Source organism: Anas platyrhynchos, chromosome 19, assembly GCF_047663525.1.
Source record: "Anas platyrhynchos isolate ZD024472 breed Pekin duck chromosome 19, IASCAAS_PekinDuck_T2T, whole genome shotgun sequence".
NCBI classification, from domain to species: Eukaryota; Metazoa; Chordata; class Aves; order Anseriformes; family Anatidae; genus Anas; species Anas platyrhynchos.
In genome coordinates this window covers 11,724,926-11,749,807 of record NC_092605.1, presented here as the reverse complement: position 1 = coordinate 11,749,807, position 24,882 = coordinate 11,724,926, and the positions used below count along the sequence as shown (strand labels likewise).

Genomic DNA, 24,882 nt, shown 5'->3' with positions numbered 1-24,882 from the left:
GCTGCTAGTCCAGGTCACCCACAGAGATTTCAAATGATGGTGAGGAAATATTCACGCCAAACATCTCTGCTCTGACCAGGAATTACCATCTCTACCTCTTCAACAGCAGTGAAGGTGGAGCCTCTGCCTCATTCTGCAAACAGAAGCAACCTAGCTCATCCTGAAAATGTCACAATCACATTTTCAACCATAAAATAAATTTGTAACTTCTTGCTAAACTAACTAGCCCTGTTCATCCTCTTAAAGATGTATTTCCATAATAATGGAGGATTAAAAAAAAAAAAATCTACGCCTTTTTCTTTAATCACCTTTTGTTTACTATTGGTGCTTTGCTGTTCAGACAGCAGCAGCTTTCTTTTTGTTATCCCTTTGAAGACAAATTAAATGAACACTTAGGGTTAACACACATAATTAGGGAAGCTCAGCCACTAACCCCATGCTTGGCAATAGTGTATTTTTTCTTTGGACTGTGTGGTGTTTATAGATCGTACCTGCACATACATGTTATTGTTTGAAATTTCAGGCTTTCTAAACTCTGCTCTGTCCGTGCTCATGTTTAGCATGGGGATATAAAGCATGAACTCTGCATTTCAGCTCCTCAAGTCCTTCTGAGCTGGAATTCTTTACTGACTGAAAGGGTTCTGCACTGCAAAGCTTCTTTCTACTTCAGTCTTACAAGCTTCTTCTGGAAGGTGAACTTACTTCCACCATATATTGCACAGGTATCAGGCTCTGATTCTCCTTTTGGAGATCCTTTGGTGCATCATAGAAAACATTATACTCGTAGTGTACAAGGGTGCCTTTACCAACCCTGCCTGAAGGTGAAACACTCTCCACGCAGACACCTTCTCTATTTGCAGTGAGTTTTCTGCTTCGTGAGATGATGCTTTCTGTGGCAGCCAGCTCCATTCCACACGTGGGTAGAACGGCCTTTCATGTACCCCTGTGCTCCATCATGATTGCTGCAACTGCCTCACTACTGTGATGACGTTGGTACAGTCAGCTCAGGCTTATAAACACCAGAAGGAACATCAACTCCCTATCATTCATTCTTCAGACTTAATTCTTGCCATTCTTGTGTATTTGACATATCCAGGAGAAAGAGCGTTGAAGTGCACAGCATGCTGTGTCTGAGCTGGCCATGAGACCAGTGGTAAGGAGCTCATACTCATCAGAGCTCAAACAGTGTCAGTGCATCACTGCACAAGGTCGTCTTTTTTTCCATCAGCTGCATGCCCCAGCTTTATTGCCAGCAGCAGCCCGCACTCCGCTATCTTTCGCCCATCCATCCGAAATTGATGTGGTGTTGGGTAGCCATCACTCAGTCGCTATGTGTATGGGGGTTGCTGGAGAATTATTGTGAGACACGTAGAAATTTAGAGGGAGCATAGAAGTGGACTGCCACCTGAAGCTGAATTGCAGTAACTGGTTTTCTTTGAGGTAAGCCCTTCCCACTCAGCTTCCTCTCTCCTTTCGAGTCTCTTGGGGTTTGTGGTTGAGATGGAAACTGCGCAATACCAAGAAGCTGCTCTGTGCACCCTTTTGCTGAGCTGTAAGATGGCAGGATGTGAATGTGTCCAGGAGGGCTCCAAGAATGAGATGTCTCTAACCTCACTGTGCATCTGCTGTCCCCGTGAACTGTACATCTCGAGGAGCTGCAGCCACTGGTCAATAATCTGCCCTAACTTAACATATTTCAGGATTTCTGGATAATGAATTCTTCATTATCGGCTACTGAATACTCTTCAGATTGTCTTTTGTGATGATTATTTGCAATATTGATTCTACTATAAATAATACAGCTGATGTCAACTTTATTAGTGTTTATGTTCTATTAATGTGTTGTTTTATTAGCCTTTGAATTTTTGGCAACTCCAGCTACTTGAGGCATAGCTTTAGTACAATCACATTTTGTCACAGACTGCTATAATTAGGTTAATTAGTCATGGCTTCTATACAGCTTATTAGCAGGCTAAAATCTCCTTTTCTTTTATCAGAAAGATTAAGAGCTGTAATAAATTGTTTCTTCAACAAAGCTTGAGCAAAGTACATTTCAGATTCATATTTCAAATTTGAAGTGGAATTTAGCATTCTGTATAATTTTTTCAGAGGAACATTGAAAATGCTCCTGCACAAAACACTGCATTTGCCAGAGGTATCAGGCCAAGATTGCTGTGCCAAAAGAAATGAATATTGATATTTGTGGCCCATTCTGTGCCTCCAATTTTGGGCACATTAACCTCAAAGAAAACCTCATTAAATGTTGAGGACTCTCGGCATACAAACAGCCTTGTGTAACTTAGCGGATTATTTCTTATTGTTGTTTGATTAATAATATATACAGCCTAATAGTGCTCTGCAGTTGTGCAGCTGTTTTCAGCTCATTATACTTGCTCAGTTGACACACATTTATGGTTTCATCTTCCAGCTTCTTTTAAGTTCAGCAAAAAGTTTCCCAGAGCTGTGTGCTGTAACATTTGTGCCAGGGAAGCTCAATATTTACTACTGAATGAAGAAATCCACGTACCTGTCTAGAAGGGCTCAGTTTTTAGGGAAAGGTAATATTTTTTATTAGATCTGCTGATATTCTTGGAAAAATAGGTAAGTTACAAGCTTTTTAGTGCTTTCTTAAGTCTGGCACAGGAACTGAATTCAAACTTAGTACAGGTTGAGAAAAAGCTGCTCTGAGCTTAACTCAATTCAGTTCCTTAGTCAGCCTTTATGGGAGAAGATAATTCCTGTGGAGCCCTTGTGGAGGCACATTTGTTAGCTCTGGAGTAAGGGGAGAGGTTAGTAGAGGACACAGCTGCCAGCCTCGGTGTAAATACTGCCTCTGGCTTGTGGAAGGGTTAGTTAAGAGCAGGATAGGGAGAAAACTACGCCACTGAGTAAATCTAGTACCTTTCCTGAGTCCCTGACTTACGTGTTCCATAGTGTTGGTTGTTTCAGTTACCACTATTGTGGGTATTTAATAGTGATCCCTTGAGAAGTCAGAAGTATTCTTTTACTGAGGTTTTCTCTCTTCTTTCAATTTCCTTTATTACAACTCAATATAATTGCTTCACCTGCTGTGTTCCCTGTTCTTAGATTGAAAGTTGTGGTTTCTGTTGGTACTTCTGAAGAGGTTTTCTTCTCTGCGTGCAAGCTTGTCTGTTTCTTCTGACTGTTGGTCACTTTTATGTGTAAATGTATGGCCACACCTTAGACCACAAGGATACAATGCTGCTACTGCTTGAACTGCATAGGACATCAGGCCAGAAATGTGTGCAAGGGATCACTTTTTCTCCCCCTCCCCCCCCTTTTTTTTTTAAGATTGAACTTAAAACAGAATCAGTGTAGAGGTGGTCCTTTGTAGGTTTTTCCCCATTTTTTCTCCCTTCATTTGTTGGAAAATCTCCAGTGCCAAAAGATCATGGAATCACAGAATGACTGAGGATGGAAGGGACCTCTGGAGGTCATCTGGTCCAACTCCCTGCACAGGCAGGGCCACCTAGACCAGGCTGCCCAGAACCATGTTCAGGTGGCTTTTGAAGATTTCCACAGAGGGAAACTCAATTTCCTCTGTGTACAACCTGCAGCTGAAGGTATTGTTACCTGTACAGGAGATGAGGATTGTCTGAAATGATGCACTGGGGTCCCTTCAACCCAGAGCAGCATGTAGAGCTGCTCTTCATTTGTCCAGAGGGCAGTCAGCTCATGCCATGGTTCTGCTCTGAGCATGGATACAGAAATGGCATCATCAGGTTCTGTGTGTCAATGTGGCCCTTGCTTTTGTGGTTGCCTTGGCTGCAACTAGCCCTTTTTAGGAGATTGGGGTGGGTCTCAGGCCATTGAGACTAGCTCAGTGTTGGTGAATGGATTTCTCTCTGTCTCCCGATGCTCTGTGCTGCAAACTTCTCCCATGCTCCAGCTCCCTTTGTGCTCCCTTCCTGTGGAGCCATGTCCACATTGACCTCATGGCCTTGTGTCTCCTGTAGAACCATTGCCTGTGATTAACTGTGTGTGCATTTGGCTCCTGCCTTGACAGCCTGTTCCCTCAGGCTGGATAGAGGCAGCACTGGATCTCCTTTACACAAATGAACATTTCCCAAGTCTGATTTTCTTTGTGATATTTTCTGCATTGCGTTCTCGTTGCTGAATGCAGATGTGTCCCATAGGATAAGTGAAGCTAGTTAATAAACAGCAAGAATACACCTGGCCAACTTGGATTACTTCTTCATCCCAATCATTTCCCCCCTCTTTTTCTGAAGAGGAAGAATTTTCATTATGTAGATATGAAAACGCTACTGAAAAGGCATTGTTTAATAATGTGATGTTGAATAATGAGCTCTAAATACTGAATTCAGCTTTCGAGGAGGAGAACAGCAGTAGACAAAGTAGTGTATTAACTCCATATTTATAATTTTGCAGAATGTGGATGATAAGATTTTGTGTGAAGCTTATGAGAAAAAATGCCATATCATATATTTTACATTTAAGAAAACTGGATTTTCCTGACAAAAGAACAGAAAACTCTCTTCCAACATTCACTTTATACAGTTTTCAGACCCTGAAATTTTTCATTCTCGTCAAAGATTCGTTGTGATACAGACTGCTGCATATATTGTGTTCTTTTCACATAAGCAAGGTCCTTTGATCAGGCTGGTCAGATATGAAAGACTTGCAGCTCACGGCTTTCTGTGTACATTCAAAATTATTATTATGCTAGAGAATCATAGTCTTAATTAAATCTCTTCCATTAACTCAGTTAACTCAGTTCTTTAGATGTACAGCCTTTTAGTGCATCTTTGATAGAAAACATTGATTATGACACTCCAATGTGCATTTATCTACTCTCATCTGTAAGTTTCTTAAGGACATTCATCTGTCCTCACCAGCAGTCAAGTCTCAGAGAAATATTCACAGCATCTCAGAATACTACTTGAGATCCTTCTGTCTTTTGTTTCCTTTTCTTTTTTAACCTGCTGGCTAATGATCTGATATTTATCTGAGATACAGCAGAGATTTTGATCTCATCAAATATTTAAAGATGTACTTTGTTGGTTTGATTGCAGAGTGGAAATTGAGTTTTTCTGGATGTCTCTATGGCCATGTCCTTCACTGGCAGTGCACCCTGCCATGACTTGGAGCCTGCCGTTAGTTGGTCATTTTGAATGGTAAATTCCTTGCTCCCTCTAAATGGAACGGAAAAGATATATTTTAGATATCAAATATATATATATATATTTAGACATTATGTATTTTTAATGTCATATTGCTTTGCTTGAAAGATAGGAAAAAAAATCAGTTGCAGAGCACTCCTGAAAAGATTCGAGTAAGCTGTGGTCCCAAAAGTGACTGCAGAGAGCAGAGCTCTGCTAACAACGAAGGGAGTGCAAGCAGTCATCCCACTTTGGACCCAAACTATTGTGCCTAGATATGTAAGATGTGTTTAGAAGGGCAATGAAGGGAGATGGCTGGGATATGGCTCCTCTTTATAAGTTCATCTCTTTAAATCTACATCTTCTGTAAAGGTTCTGTTTGAGCTCCTTATTTCTGTAACATGGTGCAGCTCATAACTGTTTCCTTTGCGTGGCAGTGTTGAGGCACTAAGTGTCTGAGGCATAGTTCAGCTAACCTCTGACATCTCTAGAGCCATCTCTGGAACCCTGCTGGTAACACCAAGAAGAACATAATAAGATGGCCTTCTGTGGAGGCACTGATGATCTGAGAACCATCCCACTGTGTGTACCACAGTGCACCTCACTATCACAGGTACCTGAATAGGAACGCCCTTGTGCAATGAATATAGTCCGACAGAGTCATGGGGACACACTCACCACTTCACTCAGAGTTGTCCAGGCCTCTGCCCTGGACAAGTCTGGTTTGATCTTTGCATATTGCATTTCCCGAAGGATGTGTAGATTCTGGAAACAGAGGAAAGCAGTGAGAAGTGTCATGAGAACGTGACTGTGAGGAGAGATTGAGGAGGAGAAAAGGAGGAGTTATGTCTGACGGCCTGAAGACTGAGGGTACAATCTTCAAAAAGGCTTCTCCGAAGGGAAGAGGGCAATCAGTTTTATAAATAAGTCGAAAATAGAGCAAGAGACATCTCAAAGTACTGCTCAAAAATTCCCACTGCACATTTGGAAAATGTGTGACAGAGGACAGTGAAGGACTGGCATAGATAGCTTGTGATTGAAGTTTGACAAAACCGTCATGTCTTTATTTTTACCTTCAGAAGAGATTTCCATATGAGTTGAATAATGCAGGTAGTGTAGCTAAACAGAGAACAACACCTTCAGTGAATGAATAATACAAACAAAAACCTAGTCTTGGAAAGATGGAAATAATCCATCATTTTCTACATTAATTCTCCTAGTTAACAGTAGTATTCAGATGGAGTAATTCATCTGCCTATACGTCTCCTTCCTGAATGATCCAATCTATCAGTTTGAGCCAGGTGCAGGTTTGACTTCTTCCAGGAGCTCTCTTTCTCCAGCTGTGAGGATGCTGGTATTCCTAAGGAGATGTGAGCCACCCACAGGAAATGAAGAAAAGAAATTATGAATATTTACTTATATAAGCATAATTTACAGTGTGGGTGGACAACGGAAGACCTTCAGAGGATGTATTGAAAACAAATGAGGTTGTTCCCAAGTGTCATACATTCATGCAGCCACTCTGCTTTAACCCCATTGCAAATTTCACACATAAACTTCTCCAAACTATACAATGCCATGTACAGACAGATAGCCTAGGATGCTGAGTTGTGATGGGACTTCCCTGTTTCTCCCTGGGAGCACTGTGTCTCCCAGGCAGGTTGCTGGAACACAGCTCCAACATGCGCAGCCAAGCTGTGGGGACAGCTGCCCAGCTAGAATGCTTTAAATTACTGCAGCGTTAGTAGGCTTTGAATCTAATCCTAATTCTCATTTTGGAAGCACTCCTAACCTGGATAGCAAACCTAACCTAGCATCTGTATTACTTAGCAAAGTATTACTTTCCATGTTAGTTATGAGCATGGTAATGAGGAGCTGCTTTGGCTAGGCTTGCCCCAGAGCTGTTAAGAATAGAGCTAGATGATGCTGGGGTAGGATATTTTAAATTATGGAAATAGTATATATATAAAAAAAAGTCTTTAAAATGTTTTCTTTTAGTGCCAGTGGGAAGAAAACAAAGAGATAATCTCTTTTTGATTTAGATTAAATAAAATGTTATGAAGCAATGTCTAAACTTGGGACCAGTTTCGACTGTGTAGTGTCCTTAGAAGAACTGTCTTTTTGTGGTAAGAGTATATGTGCTTTCTCTAATAGATTTACAAAAGCTTGTTGCTGTATATCTGGCAATAGAAAATAAATTGCATGTGGCGGCAATGATACCAGGCCTATGAAGGTGTTCTTTCCACTGGAGATTCAGCCCATCCTCTGGAGGCAGCAAGCAATGAGGGTGAGATGAGTACCTCATCTCATTGTGCCCGTCTGCCTAGGACCTCTCCTTGTCCTTCTGAGACATTGTCATGTCCTTGTCTTCAGGCTCTTTCCCTTTTCCTTTTGGCCTCTGGTTGATTCTCTCAAGGAGTGTGTGTAAGCACATCAGCAACTCTTGTGCTGTGGTAACTAGGGTTTCCTTCTCCAAGATGATGGCTGATACTCACTGTATTCCCTACAAGCTTGGGGGAAAAGAGGGGCTTTACATTTGTGAGTTTGTGAACTTCATGGAACTGCTGACATTTCAGCTCCAATTTAAAGTTGGTTCTGACTTAGAAGAGAAACTGTCAAAGCAAACTGAAGTGATAAAGCAAATTGTCTGTGATTCAGTGAATGAAAAATCACTCAGAGAGAACAACAATCCGTGCTATGACATAGTGTGAGAAGCCCTGTTTTGCTGGCAAAGTCTTATTTTGTGATATAAACCCAAGACCCTCCTGTTTCCAGCCATCAGAGATGATTATAATGTGGGTTGCATAGATGAGAACTAGAGCCCTCCAGTCCTTTTGCTCATATTTTATTTTGGTCAATGTTTTCTGTCTCTCTTCATTTCCATGACAACTTTAATTGACAAATTTATTCTTCATTATGTTGACAAAAATAGCCTTACTACACAGGTTGATCTGTCCCTATCTATGTTCCTGCTTTTCCTCCTGCTGCTTGGAAACAGTGATATATTATTGTTGGTCTAAGATTCTTGGAAAATATCTCAGCAGGTATTGAAAAGCAATTAATATTCACAGAAAGATTACTGATTGAGATAGCTTTCACTGCTGCAGCTTTTAAATAGTAGCATATCTTATTAATACCATCAGTCCTAATAAATGCAATTAAAATTGTTGACTAATTAAAATTTTAGTGTTAATTTATATAATAGAGACTTTATACTTGCAATTAGAGCTTTCTTAATTCTGCAACATGTTGTTCAGGGAGAGAAGGAGACTATCATCTCTGATTACATGTCTGTCATTCTGTAAGAAGAAAGCAGTTTTTCAGAGTCTCCCTTGTTAACATCACTAAGAGAATTCTCGAAGCAGCAGCAGCAGCCAAAGTTCTGAAGTGATATTTTAAGTAACTCACTTCAAAAGTCAACAATGTTAAAATGTTTTATATAAGTACTTGCACTGATGAATCCACTGAATTCAGCATTTGCTACTGTTTTGTGTGCAGGTAGGAGAGGTGCATGAAGTATATTTATCACTGCAAGGACAGGACACTTGGCAGATCAGAATGCATGGTGTTGCTCCAGTGAATTTCAGTTTCTCATGTTCTGTACGCTGGTTTCCAGTTTTCCACAGAAAGCAAGATGTGGCTCTGATTTTAGAGCAATGGCTTCTGCTGCTGAAATTTCTCCACATCACAGATAATCCACGCTTGGAAGCAACATCTGTTGAGTCACTACTTTGCTCACACCCTTCTTCACACAGTTCTCAGTGTCCCTGGCAGTTTGGCATGGAGACGAAGTCAGTCCATTCTGCAGCTATTGAGTGGTATTGCATGTGCTCTGCTCTCATCTTTTTTTGTAGAGTTACTGATGAAATGGTGACTTTGGGCAAGGCTTGATTTGTTCCAGAAGCATGTATAGAAATATCTACAAGTAAATCTGTGCCTATAGCTCTGACTCTGGTCCTTGAGCACTTGACCTGTGAAGAAAGGTAGAGTGTCTTGTATAGTCTGAAGAAGAGACAACCATGCAGCAGCATCATAGCAGCCTACAGCTTCTGTTAGGACAGCTGAGGGATGACTGAGCCAAGCTCTCCTTGTTAGTTGCAGTGAATGTAATAAAAGTTTCAACTGTCACAGATTGCAGCTAGGGTGGTTCAGATCTGACATAATCTTTGCCAAGAGGGTAGTGCAGCTGAACAACAGAACACCCAGAGGGGATGAGGAGGCTCCATTTTAGAGTTCAGCATTTTGGTACCATGGCTCCAGCATGAGGTTAGATTGGAAACCTCCTGAGGATTTTTCCAACCATTGCATTTGTTATGCTATGAGTGTGATATTCAGCAAATGTTCCGTGTCAGTGGCACTGACGGGGATCAGCCTTGTGACCTCTTTCTCTCCATCATCTACTGGTGTTCTCACTGCTGAAAGCATGAACTCATTCATTATAAGGAGCCTATTTGATGTGCTTTTTCCCCTGGTTCACTCTCCAGGTTGAAGTATGGTTCTAAGTAAACTCAGTCTGTTAGAAAGACCAAAGTTTAACCCTGCTCTCCTACACTCATTGGGAAGCCTTTGCAGAGGGACAGTATGGCTTTCCTTCCATTCCAGCAGAGTGGCCTACAGTGTCTTCTGCCTTATTTTCAACGGCATCATATCCAAGGCAATCTCTCAGCGGTTCTGTCAAGGCATTTGCTTGACTTTCAAAGCCCTTTGAAAAATGTGTATTTTTTCAGTTGATCTGAACAAGGTATGACACCAGCATTTTTCAAGGCGCTTTCTCGGCTGCTTTCTGTAGCAGAGCTGTATGGGATGTGAGCTGGAGCATTAATGGTGCGGAACACCTCTGCCCATCAAGAAGTTTCTGCTTTGCTCTGAGCATGTCCTTCTGTTTCTATAGCAAATAGCTCATTCACTGTCTTTTATACACCACTTGTCTTTTCCTCTTCATGTTCAACTGCTTGCAGCTTTAGATTATGCAAAATATGCTGAAGATGTTTGTTTCAGCGAGAATTTTGCTTGAAATCCAAAAGAACCTTACAAGTAGTGCAATATGTTTTGCTACCACTTGTATGAAAGATAATTTGGATTCTTTACTTCTCTGCGTAATATTTATAGACACCACTTCTTTACAGTGGCAGGAACATTAAAAAAAAAAAAATCTAGCTACATTTTCATTGTAATTATCATTTAGGCACTTCATTGCTCAGCTGTACATCACCTCCGGATGTTCCTCAGCTACCTGTTTCTGCTACAGGCCTGTAGCACCAAGAAGCTAGACTTTGTATTTGAGACATGAAAAACCCAGTGATCTTACACTGGCACAGTAGTTTACATGTGTTTATACAAAGCACGTCTATACAAAGGCATCGCCTGCCCATTGGGCTATATCTTAGATGCTTTTTCCAACCTAAACAATTCTATAATTCTTGGATTTACAGTTTGCATTTAATAAGATTTGTGGGTCTGTGGTTGCCTCAGCTGCATGGCGAAGTCCCAGTTTTGTAGTTTCTCACAGTGCATGCACCAAGCTATGCAGACAGCACTCCAGACCCTAAGGCAGGTTTTACCATCAGTTGTGGTTTTGCTGCACAATGCCTTCTGTTGAAGCAGCAGGGAGACTATTTGCAGACTTGCAGCTCATGGGAATGCCAGCAGTGTGCTCTCCTGTCAGAGGTGGGCTCAGTTTCCAGCCCACATTCAAATCACTCATTTCTGGGATAACTCATAGTACCACATGCTGGCTACCTGAGATTGTTCTGGAGTTCTGGTTTTGAAACAAGGAGAGCAGATTTCCTCTCACTTTGGGTTATGGAAAGCTGCATTGTGGGTGACGCCAGAGTTTCCTGTGTTGTCCCTTCCAAACTCCCATGTCACGGTGCCTGCACTGCAGGGGAGAAGACCTGGATGCAGTTGTGGCTTCATTGGCAGGGGAAGGTCCTCGCAGTTATGTGGGTGGAAGCCTCAGGGAATCTGTGTTAGGTGCAGCATGATTTTAGAGCTGACACTGTGGGCAGCCTTGAGATGTGCTTCAGTTCAGAAAATGCAGGTGGCAAAAAACCCCTCAGAGCATGTACCTTCCACAAGTATGAAACTATCCCCAGTTCCCCTTTGCTGTGGCCTTGCAAATCACCCATGTTGATATCTGTTATTGTGACAATGTGCTGACAACAGAGCAGGGAAAAGGAGAAAGGACAAAATCTGATCTTTGTGGGATTCTGGTTGTGGTTCCCAGGCTCCAACTATGGCCTTTCTGATGGAGGAAAGCACGAGCAGCCAGTAGTGTTAGAAAAACCGTTCAAGTTCAAGGACATATAGGATTGTTTTTCTGAAGACCTTCCTTGAATTTTCTAGGCTCTCTCATCTATGGAAGAATTCAGAAACCTGGATCGGGATATTGAGGGTTCTGCAAAACGGTGGAAGAAGTTTGTTGAATCTGAGTGTCCTGAAAAGGAGAAGTTTCCCCAGGAATGGAAGAACAAGTCAGCTCTGCAGCGCCTGTGCATAATGAGAGCTATCCGTCCTGACCGCATGACCTACGCAGTCAGGTAAGGGCGCTTCTTCACTGGCTCTGTAATGCTCTTGCTTATCAGGCAACGTTGGGTTGGTGTTTTCTAGGGAACAGGATTAATTCAGGAATATGTTTGGATTTATTTATTATGGATATGAGTTCGGCAAAATGGTTTACTATAAAGGGGTCTTGGTTGGGTTGAATGAGTTGTCTCTGAACTCTGCAAGAGTCAGAGTCAACACTTCATTTAATTGAAATTTCTTGCTTCAGGAGATCTAACCCTGATATTGCCAGTGGTGAGGGAAGCAGTATAACTAGCACTGAGTAAAGAGCAGAAATGCAAAGCCAGCAACGAGCACCATCATACTGGCATTACATATGCACTAGAGTCTTTTTATAATCAATGCAACTTCTAGAATTCATTAAGGTCAATATTAGTTACTAGATTGTTTATGGCTGTTGTTCCTTAGGAGCAAGAATAAAGTGCAGAAGTAAAGGGAAATCTCATAGAGGTGATTGTTTGTGTTTTTTTTTTTGTTGTTGTTGTTTTTTTTTTTCCTATAAAATTCAAAATTTATGTGATGCTAGTTCTGAAAGTTGTAGGTGTGAATTATGTATTAAAGGTAACTAGGCAAGTCTAAACTTTGTAAACATATGCAAAAGCAATATGCTTGTTCCAGGAGAAACTAAAGGTCTTTCACTCCATTAGGACTTTTTTTCTCCTTCTCTGTCCTGGTAGCCTATGATCTGACATTTTTACAATGCCTCTTATGCCACTGCCTCTCAAATAGTTTATATTGCTCCACCATCTGGCATGTGTGCATATACAGGTGCATGTAGCAGATTGTATTACTCAGTGCACGAGCTACATTTCTGTTTGTGCTTTAAAATGCACAGAAAAATGCAGTCAAGACTTCGAGTGAAATTTCATTATGGTCAGTGTTATTATATTTTATTCAATCAAATGCTATAATTTATCATAATTATGCCATTCTAAACCATCTTCTTTTTCATTAGTTACTCTTCTGGGGCTGGACTATCCATGTGTTCACTCAGCTGAAAACACTGCTTTTCCTTTTGTTATTTAGCTTGAGTAGAATAAGCTTTTGTCTTTCTGAGCTTTTAAGTGCATACTTTGTTTCAGCAAGTTTAATTCATTTCTTTCAGTCAAAATAGTGGTACTCTTATAGCTCAAAAATAACCAGAACATAAAGTTTCAATTTCTTTTATACTTTTGTGAAAAGGTAAGAGAATCCACATTCTAAAGCTTGGCTGGATATTTTTAGAGTTATGTCAAGCTTTTCTGTTTGCACAAGAACTATAAATATGGGGTGTTTTTATTGTTTGTTTCTTACATAGAAGTAGGGTAGAACATAAACACATTCAAACAGTAACAGTTTACAGTGCCTTCCCCAAGACTTCGTAGATGTTTGTGACTAAAATTCTTCTTGAAATACAACATGGTCAGAAAGTAGTACCCAATGGCCTAGGAAGAGCTTTTGTTTAGGCAAGCAAACCTCATATCCCCAAAGCAAATGCGAAATTGTTAGTGGTAATAATGACAGTCAAAATGCCTTTGATTTCCTGATTTCTCCTTAAAAGTATCATACCCCGCAATCCTCTCTTCAGCCAGCAGTCTGGCTAAAGCAGATATTGTTCCCTTAGAGAGGAAATCTGATGCTCCTAAGAAATTCAACTCTCTAAAAAACACACGTGTATTCATCTGTCCTTTTCATGTCAGTCTGTAACTTCTCGTAGTCTGATGTAGGAAAGCAAAGAGGTCTTTGGATTGAATTTAATAGTCAGCATCCATGATAGGTACCACACAGAATGCTAATAGTCATCTGATATCCCTCTTTCCTAATTGTCTTCAAAATTGTATTGAGTCTGTGACTCTTCAAAGAGGGGGGAACCCTTCAAGCAATGTACTGGAGAGCTGCATACTCTCACCCTGAGGATTTCAGCCTCAACATTCCTGGTTTAGCCAGTAGCACTTCAACATCATGGGTCTTAACGAATTCATTGAGTTTTTGACTCAATGAATTTGAGTCAAAAACTCATTGAGAGTTTCTTCTGTAGTATAGTTGGATGCCACTAGTTGTTTTTTAGTTCGCAGCTTGCAGATCTTTTCCTTCTATGTATCAGTGAGGATATCTGTAAATCTATTTGCATTAAATTCCTTACTGATGATCAATGAACTTCACTACAAGTATAGTTGTAACCTTCCTATCTCTCTGAGATAGGTGCTTGACAAGAGCTTAAATGTTGTTAAGGAGTGAAGGAAGAATTCAGTAGCCTAAACATAGGTGAATAGGGTCATTTTTTTCTTAGGGATATGGTTTAGTGGGGACTGTTAGCGTTAGGTCAGAGGTTGGACTCGATGATCTTGAGGTCTCTTCCAACCTAGAAATTCTGTGATTCTGTGATTTTAGATACCCTAGAATATTCCTACTTCATCGCCAACTACCGTTCAGAAAGGTTTAAGACCTTTTGTGTCTCATGTCATATGTACCAGCATCATGCAGATAGTCTAGAAAGCATTTGGTATCTAAAGTGAGATAGTTACCATCCTCCCTACACCTTGCATTTACCTGCCTTGAAAGTTAGATTTTTCCGTCACTCTGCATAGCAGGTCCATGGGGATATTAGCATAGGGTGTTTTATTCTCTAGGCTTAAGGAACCATCAGGAGAAACCACTCTTATCCTGACTGACTCTGCAGTGCATAGGTGAGGTCAGTGCTCTACTGTCCATCACCAAGAACCTTAACTTTCTCAAGAAGGAATTCCAAGTGTAAAGACCTATTTCACACTTCAGTCTTACTGAAGAACATCAGCAAGGGGCTTGTTGCAACACCTTGTGCTACCATGCTTCCACATGCACAATGAGGCTAGATCAGTCCAGCAGCTGGCAGGGTATAATTTCACAGAATCACAGAATGGTTGAGGTTTGAAGGGACCTCCAGAGGTCACCTAGTCCAACCCCCCTGCTCAAGCAGGATCACCTAGAGCACATTGAGCAGGATGGCATTCAGATGGGTTTTGAGTATCTCCAAAAAAGGAGACTCCACAACCTCTCTGGGTAGCCTGTTCCAGTGCTCTGTCACCCAAACCGTAGAGAAGTTCTCCCTCATATGGTGATGAAACCTCCTGTAGTTCAATTTATACCTGTTACCCCTTGTCCTGTCACTGGCCACCACTGAGAAGACTTTGGCCCCAGCCTCTTTATGTTGTCCCCTCAGGTATTTGTAGAGATATATGAGATCCCCTCTCAATCCCATCTTCTCTAGGCTAAACAGGCCCGGCTCACCTATAGGACAGATGCTGCAATCCCTTAATCATCTTTGTGGCTTTTCACTGTACTCTCTCTAGATGTTCTACTTGCCTCTTGTACTGGGGAGCCCAGAAATGCACACAGTACTCCAGGTGTGGCCTCACCAGGGCTAAATAGAGGGGAGGATCACCTCTCTCAACCTGCTTTCCACACTCCTCGTAATGCAGGCTAGGAGCCCATTGGCCTTCTTGGCCACCAGGGCACACTGCTGGCTCATGGTTAACTTGCTGTCCACTACTACCCTCAGGTCCCTCTCCTCAGAGCTGCTCTCCAACAGGTCAGCCCCAAGCCTGTACTGGTGCTTGGGGTTGTTCCCCCCCCAGGTGCAGGACCCTGTACTTGTCTGTGTTGAACCTCATGAGGTTCCTCTCTGCCCAAATCTCCAGCCTGTCCAGATCCCTCTGAACAGCTGCACAGGCATCTGCTATGTCAGCCACTCCTCCCAGCTTTTTGTGTCATCTGTAAACTTGCGGAGAGTGCACTCTGTCCCTTCATCCAGGTCGTTGATGAATAAATTCAACAACACTGGACCCAGTACTGACCCCTGGGGGGCACCAATAGCCACTGGCCTCCAACTAGATTTGGCACTGTGAGCACAACCCTCTGAGCTCTGCCACCCATCCAGTTCTCATTACAACCCAATGTCCACTCATGGATCCCACACTTCTGGAGCTTGCCCAGGAGGATGTTATGGGAGACAGTGTTGAAAGCCTTGCTGAAGTCAAGGTAGACAACATCCACTGTTCTCCCCTCATCCATCCAGCAAATCATCTCATTGCAGAAGGCTATCAGGTTGGTTAAATACTAACTTCCCCTTGATGAATCTGTGTTGACTGCTCCTGATCTTTTCCTCCACATATTTAGAGGCCTCAAGGATGAGCTGCTCCATCACCTTTCCAGGGATAGAGGTAAGACTGACTGGCCTGTAGTAGCCTGGGCCTTTCTTCTTGAAGACTGGATTAATGTTGGCTTTCTTCCACTCCTCAGGCACCTCTTTTATTCTCCAGGACCTTTTAAAGATGATAGAGAGAGGCTCGCCAGTTCCCTCAGCACCCTCAGGTGCATCGCATTGGGGCCCATAGATCTGTGGGTGTCTAACTTGCCTAAATAACCCAATCCTCTTCAACCAGGGGAAAGTCTTCCTCTCTCCAGGCTTTCTCTCATTTCCAGACTTGGTAGTACATGGGGGCTAGCCATAGCAGTGAAGACTGAAGCAAAGAAGGCATTCAGTGACTGCCTTCTCTGTATCCGCCATCATAGAGGCACCCGCCTCATTTAGCAGTGCACCCATATTTTTCTTAGTCTTCCTTTTGCTGCTGATGTATTTGAAGAAGCCCTCCTTGTTATCCAAATTTAATTGTAACTGGGCCTTGGCCTTCACTGCATCCCTGCATTCTCTGACAATGTTCCTATATTCCATCCAAGGAATCTGTCTCTTCTTTCACATCATGTACACTTTTTTCTTCTGTTTAAGTTTTCCCAAGAGTTCCTTGCCCATCCATGCAAGTCTCCTGCACCCCTGGCTTGACTTCTTTCTTGTAGGGATGCACTGGTCCTGAGCGTGGAGGAAGTGTTGCTTGAATGTTAGCCAACTCTCCTGGACCCCTTTCCCTCTAGGGCCCTGGCCCAGGAGATTCTTCCAGTTAGATCCCTCAAGAGGTCAAAGTTAGCTCTCTTCAAGTCCTGCCCTGAGGGATGGACCTTTGAAACAATGCTGTATGACTACGGACTCCAGCAACTGGCACCTTCTGCCACAGTTATGTACTTAAACAGACTCCTCAGCTAAAGGATCTGTCAGCCATGACTTCATATAATGCAGAGAAGCTGCAAGCCACTCACATGTCTAAACAGGACGCTTTTTCTTTTTTTCTGGTACCATTTCACAAGTCCTACTGCTTATACTGTGGACCACCCCTATGAATGCATTAGCTGTGGACATCAAGGCTTTCATGGAGCCAAGGCCTGATGTAGAACAAGAACGTTGTGACTTTGTATCTCATGAACTTCATTAGATTTTTGTGGACTGAAGCTCTCCAGCAGCTCTTTAGCAAATCTATCCCCAAACCAGATAAATCTACTTTTAAGAGGTACCAAACAAATTGGAATTTCTTTCTTTTGCAATCCCTTTGGCATTTGTATTCCAACTGCCTTTCACTAGTCCTTGAAGGAGTCTCTCAGGTCTCTTAGAAAGAATTTGGCTGCCTTATTCTGGTATCATCCCCCAGTTGAAAACTGGTCGATGTTTTTGTTCCCCTAGTACCGAGGTTTTCAAAAGGCTTTAGTCATGCACCTTTGCTATAAAAGCAACTGCTCCTTCCTGGGGTTTGAATATAATGCCTCTTCCTTTGAATCAATGTTCACTGTGTCATCTTTTTGTAAAGCTGTGATTTTTGGTAAGCTCACCCCATGGAAATTCACCCTGAACGTTCTTGATATGCTACCTACTGTTTAGGCAGCTCCTGATGCACAGTTGTATTTTTCCTTGCAGTTCTTGTGCAGAGGCTAAGCTGCATGTGCTGGATATTCTTAGAGCTCTTCCCTTTTATCCTTCCAGAACAAAGTAATTTTCTAAATCACCCAGACTTTTTGTGGCTTTTGGTGATACATCTGAAGTAATGCTGTTGCCTCTCAAATGCTGTATGGATTACAAAGTATGCAGCAGTTTTCTATACATTAACTTAACTATTTCTTCTCCCCTGTGATATCTGTGTCAGAACCAAGCCAGTACTGAACTGTATTGAACTTCTTCACACAGTGCTGGGTGGGTAGGTCCCACTGTTTGTCCATATCATTTTGTTATTTGTCAGATATTTGTGTGCCATGTGTCATTTTACATCTGTTAAACGTACCAAATGTTGATAGTGAGAGGTCCCAGAGCCCACTCTGCAGACCCTCTCTAAAATGATTTTATACCCATTTTTTTTCATGAAATTTGATTTGTTTGAATCGGCAAAATTAAAATGAATTAATTATTTGCAGGGGAATCTTTCTTTCCTGAGCAATAGTAGACTAGAAAAATTCTTTTTCTTTCCGGCAGAGATTTTGTAGAAGAAAAGCTTGGCAGTAAATATGTGGTAGGGAGACCCCTGGACTTTGCAACATCCTTTGAGGAATCAGGACCTGCAACCCCAATGTTTTTTATCCTGTCTCCAGGAGTTGACCCACTGAAGGATGTGGAGAAACAAGGTAAATAAATCATGTCTGTAAGCATACCACAGAATTGTGTTCTATCTTCTGCATGAGTATCTTGGCATTTTATTTTATTTTATTTTTATTTTTATTTTTTTCTCATCTGTTTGTGGATAATGGAGTAATCTGGTAAAAACAGATAATTGTGAGACTATGTGATTGTTTCTCTCTTTTTTTTTTTTTTAAGACTTTTGGATTTTTATCTATAGTTTGATTTAAACTTGTGTCTTTCCTGAAGTTCTGAGATTCCCAGTGCAGTTCACACAGCAACGATCTCTGAGTTGGTCTTGTACACAACCTATAACTTACATCAGAGATATCTAATATGCTGTCAGATAGCTAAAAATAAGCAACAGCTCCCTGTAACATTCTGCTGGTTAGTGGCAGAGTTTCCGTTTTTTAATCCCATCCTTCCTGACTTGTTTTTGGTGTGGATGTTATGATGTAGTGCTGTCAGCTGGCTTCATAGCCAAAGTGGCATCTCTGAGTTGCCTTGTTTGAGAAGCCAGTGATTGTTGTGGAACATCAAGTGCTGTAGTCAGTGCCTGTGCTCTGAAGCTACCAACATACAGAATTTTGCTTCAGGTCTCAGCTCCACTGTGGATGCGTAATGATTTTCAGCCTCAACATGGCAATTACAGTACATCAAGAAATGGGGTCAGCTTCTTGCTGGACCACTGCCAAATTGAGGTCACTGCAGTCACTTCTTTTGAGACTGTTGCAGCAGAGGAGCTCCATCCTTCTGGAGCAGAGGGCCAGATACCCTTGGGTATTGCTTTAGGGCTACTCCAGGTTGCCACTGTGTTCATCAGATGTCTTTTCTCCCTTTCTCCTTTTCCAGTCATGTAATACCCACATCTCTAAGACCATTGCTCGTGGTCAAGCCCCAGTGCTAACGTACATCTAAACTGTATGAATTACTTATCAGACGATCAGCAGAGATGTTGGCCAGTTTTTAGCAGGCAGGTCTCTAGACTAAACCTCAGCAGGGCTGGCAGCCCCAGCAGAGTCACCAGTAACACAGAACTAAACCATCATTCAGATGAGAGGTGGCTGATGACTTCCTTCCTGAGCTGTGGATTCATTTTCCTCTCTGTGATGCATGTTCTGGGTCCTCCCTAATAATGTCCAAGTCAATTCCAGGCTAGATGGTGGTATTTGGTCATGGGCAGCTCCTGGGCCTTGCACTGTATTTTGATCTCTTTCTGCCCTGATATCAGGTCTCATTACTGTGAATTGAAGGGGACTCCATGAGGAAGGTGTTGTCTTGTGCCTGGCTTCCCACTGGAGCCACATTGGTGATCCTGTATCTCCTGTGATATTTTCTTGTGCGGGAGATCGAGCACTAAAATCCAGCCATGAGTGGTTTAATTGGAATTCTAAAGATATGTGTAGTTGAGCACCTGGGGTTAGTCAGCTAGAAAAGTTACAGCAAGTGTAAGTGAAAAAAAATAGACAAATTGAAACCATTGCTTCAGTGCAGCTACACTAGCCTTCAAGTCTGCCTCGCTGGGGTTTGGTCCAGATTCATTATTCAGTATTTTCTCTGTCCTTCATTAAGTTTTATTAAAGTGCATGTCTGACTTGATAAGTCTTTTGAATGGAAGATGACTTCTTCCAGATGCTGCCCTCTCATGGGGCCTTTCCTTTGCAATATGGGGAGGACCCTGAAGCAAACACTGTTGGTCTCGGAAAGCTTCCTGTGACCCTGCTGAGGACAGCCTACCTGCACTGTGCTCTCTCCTCTCCCCTCCAGCAAGGAGGAAGTCTGGCATCGTCTTTTGTGAGGCAGCCAGTGAAGGCTCACTGTGTGTCCCTCTGAAGTCTGTTCCTATCCATGATGGGGAAATAACAACTGTCTTTTATTTACATTATTAACCACCTCGTTTAGGGCAGTACCTACCTTCTGTAAATTTTCCCCATCCCTTCTTGAGAGGATGAGTCCTGAGGGCAGAGTTACTCTGTGAGGAGTGGATCAGCAGCTCTCAATGTTGGTAGCAACCACAGATGGTGAGAAAGAAAATTGGAAGTTCTCAAATATGGGTAATGCTGTGTCCTAGGGGTTTTTCTGTAGTAAGGCTAAGCAGAAAACCCGAGCAACTGGAAGGGTTTGGATATTTATATATATCCCCATCTGTTTCCAATCTTGTACCACGAGCTGCATCCTCAGTCTTGTTAGACAAATCTTTTCCTTGTTTTACTATAAAACTTATCTGCTTTCAGCAGGAATTAAGGGTGTGTATGCTGTCTGCCTGTAGAAATACGTGTAGGCAACACCAAGAGATGAGCACATGGGGGCTCCCTGGCTGTGCTGAATGCATCCTGCCGCACTGCACGGTGCCAGCATGGATGTTTCTGGGGTTGCTTCCCTGCGGGAGCACAACGCAGTGCTCATCCTCCAAAGGAGGAGCCCAGAGGAGCATCAGGGACAAAATAAAAAAACACTAAATAGTTGCAATCTTTCCTACAGAGCAGTATATTAAAAGGTATGGTCTTTGGGGTTCCCACCGTGCACTGTGTGGGCCCTGGTGAATGAGGTGGTCTCCAATGGTCCTGCAGGTCCTGGAGCACCCTTTCTGATGGGATCTGCTGCAGCCTGCCAGCCATGGGCCTTCCTACAAACATAGCAGTACAACTGGTGGCATCTCCACACAGCCAAAATCCAAGATGAAAACAGAAGGGTGGCTGATTCCTAAATTTGAGAAACCAGGAAGCCTTGGTCTAGGTCACAAGACTTTCACACATATTTTGTTTCTGCTGCCTGCTCAAAACCAAAAGGGTTCTTAACCTCGCTGCTGGTTTGAGCATACATTCACATGGCACATTTCCCCACTGAACGATATCTTGTTAAAAGACTATTTAATCGGCAGGAAATTATTTTAATTTCTACCACTGTAAAATACGTTTTTATACAAGGTTGCAGGGGAATAGTGTTCTTTAAACAAGAAGCACTTTGTAATAATGTACCTTTGTGTTGATGCTGCTCAGTAATTAAAAGTAGTTTGAAAGAAGCCACTGCTGTTTTCAGTGCTTTGGCAAGGAGTGTATGAGAGACAAGATAACTCTTGTAAGAAGCGTGATAGCTCTTCTGTGAGGGTTTTTCATAAGGCTGAACTCAGCCAGGCTGCTGCTGCCTGAGCTTGGCTATGCTGCATGTCATTCCAGTTAAAAAGTGCTGAGCATTGTTTGTTGGTTTTTTTTTTTGTTTGTTTGTTTGTTTGTTTGTTTTTTTCAGGGAAAAAACTTGGTTATACGTTTAACAACAGGAATTTCCACAATGTCTCCCTTGGACAAGGTCAAGAGGTAGTTGCTGAACAAGCTCTAGATCTGGCTGCAAAGGAGGGTCACTGGGTCATCCTTCAGGTACGGTGTCTTTGGAAACAGCTTTGCCATCTTCCCGTGTTCTCTGGTGCTGATCAAATTAACAAGGGCAGGCTATCACTCCTGTCTGATGGGAGATGGGACAAGACATTATCTGCATGTTCAAAACTGCCAGTTTCCACCTGTTTCTTGCTGTTATCTGTTGTTTTTATCAGACTTTGTCATCTTGGTTCTCTTGCTCTTGAGCCCTCTATGGAGTGTGTAGTTGAAGGGAGTCCTCTGAGAGAAGGCTGTGTTACCCTTGACTGTGGTTTTATTTGCTCCACAAATACATTAAGAACTGTTCCTGAGAGCTGTTAGATGGTTCTCTTTTGACCACTCAAAACCTGCTATGTATTTAAATGAGCAAAAAGAATACGTGCTCTGCCGCAGGAAAGGCAGAGGCTATCTACAGTGGAGGTGTTGTCGTTATGCATCCCAAAACAGGTAGATGCTTAAAGCTGTCTTCAGAACTCAGCAAAATGTTGCAAAGTCTTTTAGGGTGCGAGGAGAGTTCTGTCTTCACCACGTGCTCTCCAGAGTCACTTATTTTGTGAGTGCTTTGGTTTGCTAATATGCAGTCAGTGATGCTAGCTTTCTTTGCAGGTCTTGGGAATCCCTTTGATTTCCTTGATATGGATTTTATAAACATTTATTATCACTGAATTGTTTGTATAAGGTTTAGGTTAAGACAATGCTTGGAGTCCTGGTCTGAGCCTATGGGCCTAATTTTGGTTTTGAATTAAATGCCACTGATATTTTGATCTTTCTTCATGCTCTTGGTGCAAGCTTCCTCCAAGGTAGACAATTCTGAGCTTTTCCAGAGCTTTTAACATAGACAGCAGCAATGCCAGCCTCCGCACTTGAGATGGTGGTAAAACTAAGCAGCTTTATAAAATGTCTTCCATTCAGTACTGCAACTTGAACTTTTTTTTTTTTTTTTTTGTTCCCCTCTAATGGGGAGTATTTGCTGTATAGGAGCTCTTTTAACTTTAGTGTCCATGTCTGTTGATTCAGTGCTAGCAGATGAGTAGTATGGGCCTCAGTGTTTTTGTTTCACTCATTCATATCTCTGGTAGGCAAAGCAATCAGTAAAAGGTCTCAGTGGACCCTGAATGTGAAATCAGAAGAGCTGCAGAAATGAGATTTGTATGAAAGACGGATTTTGATGGTCGAGCTAACTGGCTTTCCAGAAACACCTGCCAAGTGTGACTATCTCCAGTGGCACAGAGCAGACAGGCTCCCCTGGGAGCTGACAGAGGAGTTTAATGCAGCTGGCTGCTAGCAGGTTTTGAAGCAAAAACTGCATAACGCAAATTCAGGAGGCATGGCAGTGGCAGTGAGGACAGGCTGCTGGATGCCAGCACCGGGTCTCACTGGGGTCAGTTAGTCACCTGGGATTTTCTCTGCTGTGGTCACAAAACTGAAAAAAATTCATACACATAGACATCCTAGTACAATATTGTGATTGGTTTAGCAGAAAGTAATGTAGACAAAGCTGATTAAAAACAGAGATCAGAGCTCTTTCTTCATGTTCTCATAGTCACCAACCTTCTGAGCAATCCAGGCAGGGCCCCACGGGGAGATGGGTGTCGTGTGTTGGTTCACTCTCAGGACAGACTTGGGAACATCAAGTGAGTGTTTGAGGCAGGCAGTGCCATTTCTCTCCAGTTTCTGCCTTTGGTGTTGTTGGTTAGGCCTGTGGAGTGACAACAGGGCAATGGATCTTACCTGTCACACAGAAGGGCCAAGCTGCTCCACTCCAGATTGTGCCACTGTATTTTACTTCATGTCCCCATTTCTTTCCAAGGCTTTGATCTTTATGTAAAATGAGGAAAAGGGAAGGGAGAGCAACCTGAGGTGCTAAGTAGGTATCCCCTAAATTGGGCGGGTTGGTCTCAACTCTTTTGTGGTCAGCAGAAATCCATCTGAAATCAGATGGCCCTCTGGGCAAACTTTTTTGCAAGATTGAACAAATGTTTTTTTTGAGGCTGAAATGCTGACCACTCCAGATATTGATAAATCAGTATCCAAACTCATCATGGCAGGAATGAATGAGAATCCCACGAAGGAGTCTCCTGTCATTTCAGTCATAGGTGGATCATGGCAAATATTTGCCATATGGCAGTTTATTTGACAAGGTCTTTCCTTTGAGGCTTTTGATGACAGATACCTTACAGCTTCAGGAGTGTTTGTAGATCAGTTACACAGGACCTGGAACGACACAGACAACTCGATATACAAAAAATGCCCCAGAATTTATAAGTCATCACAATAATAATAAGAGAGTGGGACAGAGCATATCTCAAGAGGCAGTCAGGGTAATTTTACCCACATTAATCAAACTCATTGTTTGGAGGCTGTATGCCACCCACAGGACAGCTATATCCAGGCTTTCCATTTGCTGTTGAGCAGACAACAAATTGTTCAGCTGTTAGGTTCACTTCTGCACTTTATTGTCCACTGATCAACTCTTCAGGTAACATGGAGTAAAGCTCCCCTGATAACCACTGAACTTGCTGTCTCATATAAACCCATACACACACTTTCCAAGACAAACGCTTGATATGCTCACCTAAATGGCTTTTACGCATGTAGTTCATTACCGGTCTTTGATTGGAACCAGAAATAATGATAGTCAAGTACTATGAGTAATACAGAGTAGGGGAATTATGTTTGTGGAAATCAGTTGTTAAGCGACATTGAAACAGATGGGAAGGTCTTACTGTTTTGCAGTAGCAGGATCACTGTTCTTACATCAGGAAGGGCTGCTGATGTGGGACTGATTCTTTATGAATTTTAATGACTGGCCAGTGTTACCCGCCGAAAGAAAACCAGCATCATAGGAGGCAAATTAGGAGGTTGCCCTCTGCAGCAAGTTTCACTACAGAACTGATCTCTGGGGCTGTTAAGCAGCTACACCACACCTGGTTAACGTGTTGCTAGATCATTACAAGATAGAGGCAGCAGAAAAAGTTGATTCTGAAGCAGCAAGAATAGTTTCTAAGTCTGCATTCAGACTGTGTGGCAAGAGTTGTGGCTGTATGGGTGGGAGAGCTGAGGTGCAGAAAGGAACCTGAGGAGGGTGCACATCTGTTGACACACCCCACTCCTGAAGGTGTTTAATTCCCATCACTGGAAATCACTTTCACTAAATATCTCCAGTACAGGCTGAGCGACCATTTCAAAACGTCTTTAAAAAAAAAAAAAAAAAGGTACAGAAGCCAAAGCTAGCCCTTGGCCTCTAAGTTTCAGTTTTGACAATTGATATCATCTTCTAAGAAAAATCTACGAGAAGCATGCTAGCCAGCTTCAGTGTGCTCTTTTTGGGCCATAGCTCTCTGCTAGTGCCCAGCAG

General features: G+C 42.4%; 1 protein-coding gene across 6 annotated transcripts in view; it reads left to right on the top strand.

Annotated features, from left to right (window-relative positions):
* The window catches only part of DNAH9 (dynein axonemal heavy chain 9), a 200,549-nt gene that overhangs the window by 138,509 nt on the left and 37,158 nt on the right, over positions 1–24,882 (top strand). For all 6 annotated transcript variants that reach the window (XM_072025908.1, XM_072025907.1, XM_072025906.1 and 3 more), the window contains 3 exons: positions 11,487–11,680; positions 18,013–18,161; positions 21,400–21,527. In XM_072025908.1, the coding sequence (XP_071882009.1) occupies positions 11,487–11,680; positions 18,013–18,161; positions 21,400–21,527 (471 nt within the window). The remainder of the gene's footprint in view (positions 1–11,486; positions 11,681–18,012; positions 18,162–21,399; positions 21,528–24,882) is intronic.